The following is a 5,090-nucleotide window of genomic DNA, read 5'->3' as shown; positions in this document are numbered from 1 at the left end:
AGGTAAAGACAAGGACAGGCAACGGAGCGCAGTTTCCCTGCTCAGGTCTTCACCCAACCTCTGCAGCCTCCACGGGGATGAAGGCAGGAGCTCCAGCAGGTCCCCCACCACACAGCACCCCTATATGTGTGTCCCCCCCCTCGGCTTTCGCACACCTACAAAGACACATGCACACAGACACGCACCCACACACATGCTCTATCTATGTTGTTTCATCGCCTTGACGAGTTCCTCCAGCTTCAGGGCAAGGTGCAGGTCGCCTTTCACCTGCAGCTTCCCGCTCATGTAGGCACTCAAGGGGCGCAGGTCGCCCAAGAAGAGGTCCTGTAGGTCTTTCTCCGCCACCTCCAGAATGACGTCGGGGTTGCCATCGGGCACACCTCGGCCAGCCCGCCCGCTGCCTGTAGGATATGACGGGTGGGAGAGGGAGAAAGAGCAGGCGTCAGGATCCAGCCTTGCCTGCTGGTGTTTCCCTCCACCGTTTCAGAAGGATTGAGTCGGGCCAGATGATGGCCAAGGGCCTGGCAGGGGGATTTTGGAGTTCTTACTCATTTCGGGGGAGCTACACAAGAGATATTTATCTCCAATGACCTTTTGCAGTGGTCTTCCTCCAAGCCCTGTCCTACTTTTGCCATGGTGCGCTGATTTGGGCTGGGGTAGAGTTGATATTCTCCATAGTAGCTAGTATGGGGCCACCACTTTGAATGTGTCCCCCCCGCCTTCTTCCCCTAGCTTTTTATTGCTGAGCACGACGTTGTATGGTATGGAATATCCCTTTGGTCACTCAGGGTCAGCTGTCCCCAGCTCCGTCCTCTCCCAACTCCCTGTGCACCCCCAGCCTTCTCTCTGGTGGGTGGTGTGAGCAGAAAAGACCTTGACCCTGTCTGCTCAGACGGAACTAAACCATCCCTGTGTTATCAGCACTGTTTCCAGCACAAATCCAAACATAGCCCCACGCTGGCTACTGTGAAGAAGATTAACCCTATCCCAACCAAACAGAACACACACGGCCACCAGGAAAACCATCAGCACCCATAGGGGAATGGAATTGGGTGCTGGGAGGACATCTTCCAGTATGGCACTGGCCCAAGGTGCTGCCCATCATATCCCTCCATCACTGCCCCCTTGGGCTGGTGGCACAGAAGAGGCAACAAGCCCTGAGGTCTCTGAGCCATCCTACTTGGCCAACCACGAGGAGACCTGGCTGCCAATTTTCTATCAACTCTCTCTTTCTGAAGGAAAATCCATGGGTTTAACCCAAAACAGGTTATACTTTGGACTTCCAGGGAGCATGGAATCAAGGCCACGGTCACCAAAGCGCGGCGCTCAGCTGATGGACCCTGAGGTGCCTTTCATGGAGCTACCAATCCGGGTTGGTTTGGGACCACCTATCACCACGCTTGGTGGGGTTCGCAGCATGCAAAGGGGCCACGGGCACGAAACACCCTCCCACCCCCGACACAACAACCCCGAAGAGCGCAAACTGAGGAGAGGTCTATGAAGTAGGTGCTCTGGGCGCCGCTGGGCAGGGCGATGTTGACCTGGTAGGATGCTCCCACCTGGCTGACCAGGGTCTCGGAGAGGACGGGTTCCACTGCCGAGAGCAGTTCATCTGCACTGGGCTTTCTCCAGGTGCTGCCAGCGGTGGCGAGGAGGGGAGCGGTGGGAGGCTCCACTTCGTTCACCGTCTCCACACTGTCTGCTGGAGACAAAGGGACAGAAGTGCGTTGAGGAGACCTCTTTGAGTGGTGAACTTTGCTGGTCTGCATGAGCCCTCTGGAGCAGAGAAACCCACTTATCCAGGAAGTTTCCAGTTAAGCAAGAAGAAGACAACATGGTTTTGCCAGTTCCTACTGCCTGCTCCTATCTGCCATGGGTTTCTCTTCCCCTGCTACCAGAGGGTGGCAAGTTATCCCTGAAAGAAACAGCGGGGCACAAATCGGCGCAGTTTCTGGGGAAAAAAAAAATAATTCACGTTGCCCTCAGATGTGACTCCCTCAGCAAATTTAGGTCCTTCCCTATGTTTTCCTGATGAAAATGCTGAGGCCTGAGTTGGTCTTGAGCCCAGGCTCCCACAGATCTGCTCCTGCCCTCCCCAGTCCCATCTCCACCGTGTCCTTAGAAAGGTTGTGGTGTGCCACGTGCTCTACGGAGCTGTGCCTGAAGCGGTCCTCTCTCCTCCCCCCTACCAGCCTATTTGCGCTGTGCTCGTAGGAGCGTGTTATCTCCCAGACTTTGACTCCTCTGGTCAAACAGCCAACGGACACAAAGGTCATCGGGCCAGAGGGACATCCCCTCAGCAGAGAAGCGGTGGCCCTGGGTTGGTTACCTGCCTCTGGAGCGCCGGTCTTGCTGCCCGCCAGAGCCAGGGTGTTGCTGAAGAAATGGGCGGCCAACTGCTGAATGGTGCCATCCAGCCCCTCTGGCCCAGAGATGGGTGGCATGGTGGCCAGAGGGCCCACCAGGTTCTCCCGGGGTGGTTGCAGCACAGCCTCCATGCTCAGCTCAACCCTGTCCACCTCCAGGCCCCAGGACTTGGTCATGTCGTTAATCTCCAGCTGCAGAGCCCGGAAGAAAGGGAGAGGTGTTGGCAGCCCGGGCCGAACCGAGTATGGCCATGGAGACCACCCCCCATAGCGCTCCCATCCATGGGCATCCCATAGCTTATACTTCTGCTACCCACCAGCTTTAGATGTGGGGTGTTGGACCAGGTTCAACGGGCCTTCTCCTCCAATCTGTCTACTCTCATACTCAACCCAGCTCCCCCAGTTGCTCTCCCAGCTTGGAGGAGGTTGAGAGAGGCCTCGTTCCCTTTTCCATGGCTCCCTCCCAGACCCTTCCCTTTTCTTGCTCCCCTCTGGGCACCATGGCCTGGAATGGTGCTCTACCAGGCACCGTCTCTAGCCTCCAAACCACCCCAGAGACCCCAGAGTATTCTCCCAGCATCCTTTCACATCCCCCCTTGTAGACACTCAACCCACAAGCTCTTGGCTCGGCCCAGGTTGGCTGAAGGCACTACTCACTGCCCCTCTGCCATCATCCTGCCCCACTTCTCTCCCCAAAATCCCTTTCCAGTTTTGCAGCCCCCTCCAGATGTTTTCCTGCTGGAGATATGGAGGTTGAATTTAAGTCTGCCGACAACCTGTGGGCTTTTCTGTGTGGCCAAAGCCTGTTGAGATAAGCCACAGAGCTCCAGAGACCCACAGGCTGAAGTTATCTACTCCCCACTCATCACCACCTCCTCCTATATCCCCTCATCAGCCAAGTTCATGGTCAGATGAACTTTCTGCAGCTTTCCCTTCCTGTTACTTCCACACCAACAGCCTGAGGGTTTGGGAGGGTGAAGGGGGATGTCTATGCAGGGCTGGAGGCAGTTCTCACCAGCAGCTGCTCCCCGATCCTCAGCTTCTCCACCTGGATCTCGCGGAGGCTCTTCTTCACTAAGGTCTTGGTCATGGCGTTCTGCGCCGTCATCCGGGTGGCTGCGATGAGGTCCTTCACCATCATGACGGACAACACGGGGTCCCACACCCGGAATTGGACATCGGCGCCCATGGAGATGACCGCCCCGTCCTTGGAGGTGACCTGGGGCAGAAGGGAGTCAGGATCTCTTCCCCTTTCCACCCCGTGGCCCAACCCTTGAGCACAGAGCCCAGGAGCAAAGGCATTCACTTCTTCCCCAGCTGGCAACCACCTCTAGATGTCTTTATTAAGAGGGTTGTTAGAAATACAACCAGCCCAAATGATGAATTTTGGGCTAGTCTGAGCGGTGAGGCCAGTTTCCAGCACAAGGCTGTTATTGAAAGACATCTGAGAAAGGTAGGGATTGCTTTTGAGATGTCTCCAGCCAGGATCGTGCATTGAACGAGGCGTGCAAATCAAGAGGAGCTTTTCAACCGCAGGCAGGTGAGGACTCTGGGTGCACAGCACCAGCCACAACCCCCCTCGCCTCGCCATGAGGATGGAGGAACTCAAAGTTGGGTCCATGCACAGCACCGATGGTCAGACCACCCCCAAATCCACCCGCTCTGGGTATTTTAGAGATGTCTCTTCATCCTGCCCTGAGGTCCAAAGCAACTCACCTTGCAGGGGGGCACGTTGAAGGCCCTCGTCCTCAGATCCACGCGCTGCCAGTGATCGATAAAAGGCAGCAGCAAGACCATGCCGGGTCCTTGCGGCGCCCGGATGCGGCCCAGGCGGAAGATGATCATTCGCTCATAGGCGGGCACGATCTGGAATGGGGAAGTTTAGAAGAGGGCAGAAGCAAAACCTTGGCTCCTGCGGTGGCAGGAGCGATGGAAGCAGGGGCAGATGGGAACGGTCCTCCCCCCCCCCGGCATGGAGGATGGGTTGCCATCCCCCTCCTCGCCTGCTTCCCTCCCTTACCTTCAAGGCAAACCATCCTGAGATGGGGAAGGTGACAACCATCAGCAAGAAGACCAAGGAGGTGATAATCCCATGGCAGATCCAGGACAACCAACCCTGGGAGGAGTCTGCAGGGGAATGAAACGGGGTAAGTACCTGCTCCAAATCCCCCTTCCCTGTCTGGAAACCCCCATGCAAGCCTTCTCCCCCTCCCCATGCACCCCAGTATGGGGGGCACCCAGCCAGCGCGACACCCCGCAGCGTAGGTGGCAAAAGAGGGGAAGGCAGCATCTCCCCTTTAAGGTGGGGACTCACCCGCAGCATTCCCAGCCGGCCCCAGAGGATCTTGCTTGGATCCGAAGGAGAAGAAGCCCTTCTGGGCACCGTAGAGCCCGATGCTGGACTGCTGGAAGCGATCAAAGTCTCCCAAGGGAAGAGCCTGGTATCCTGATCGGCTGAACATGGTGCTGGTGCTTCACACGGGACCCTCTAAGCCCGGTTCCCCGCCGCCATGGCTTCTGCTTGTCCCCAGCCCGATCCAACCTCCTTGCCCTGACGCGGAGAGACGCCGGAGAAGAGCGGGTGAGCCCTGCCGTTTTCACAGCGGATGCTCGCTGGAAGAAATCAAATCCTTCAGGGGGTTTTTCCTCGCCGGGGTCTCACCCAGCTTGGGGTCGGGGGGGGGCTTCACATCTTCCCGGCGACCCTCTGGGGAAGAACCTAGA

General features: G+C 57.3%; 1 protein-coding gene across 1 annotated transcript; it reads right to left on the bottom strand.

Moving 5' to 3' along the window:
* Positions 1-198: 198 nt before the first annotated feature.
* STOML1 (stomatin (EPB72)-like 1) lies at positions 199-4,828 on the bottom strand. Its single transcript, XM_009880976.1, has 7 exons — positions 4,681-4,828; positions 4,387-4,493; positions 4,083-4,232; positions 3,382-3,585; positions 2,330-2,558; positions 1,469-1,699; positions 199-401 (listed from the first exon to the last, which is right to left on the bottom strand). Exons 1-7 carry the CDS (start codon positions 4,826-4,828, stop codon positions 199-201), a joined length of 1,272 nt encoding a protein of 423 aa, XP_009879278.1.
* Between the last annotated feature and the right edge of the window lie 262 nt (positions 4,829-5,090).

Source organism: Charadrius vociferus, unplaced genomic scaffold (genome assembly GCF_000708025.1).
Source record: "Charadrius vociferus isolate BGI_N301 unplaced genomic scaffold, ASM70802v2 scaffold933, whole genome shotgun sequence".
NCBI classification, from domain to species: Eukaryota; Metazoa; Chordata; class Aves; order Charadriiformes; family Charadriidae; genus Charadrius; species Charadrius vociferus.
This window is presented reverse-complemented; position numbering and strand designations above follow the sequence as displayed.

Bases quoted from the DNA above. Each gene is read 5' to 3' on its own strand.
- STOML1 (XM_009880976.1), bottom strand. From the start codon at position 4,828: ATGTTCAGCCGATCAGGATACCAGGCTCTTCCCTTGGGAGACTTTGAT. The intron at 4,494-4,680 runs GTGAGTCCCCAC...ATTCCCCTGCAG, and splicing joins GCCGGCTGGGAATGCTGCGG to ACTCCTCCCAGGGTTGGTTG. The intron at 2,559-3,381 runs GTGAGAACTGCC...CGGGCTCTGCAG, and splicing joins GGATCGGGGAGCAGCTGCTG to CTGGAGATTAACGACATGAC.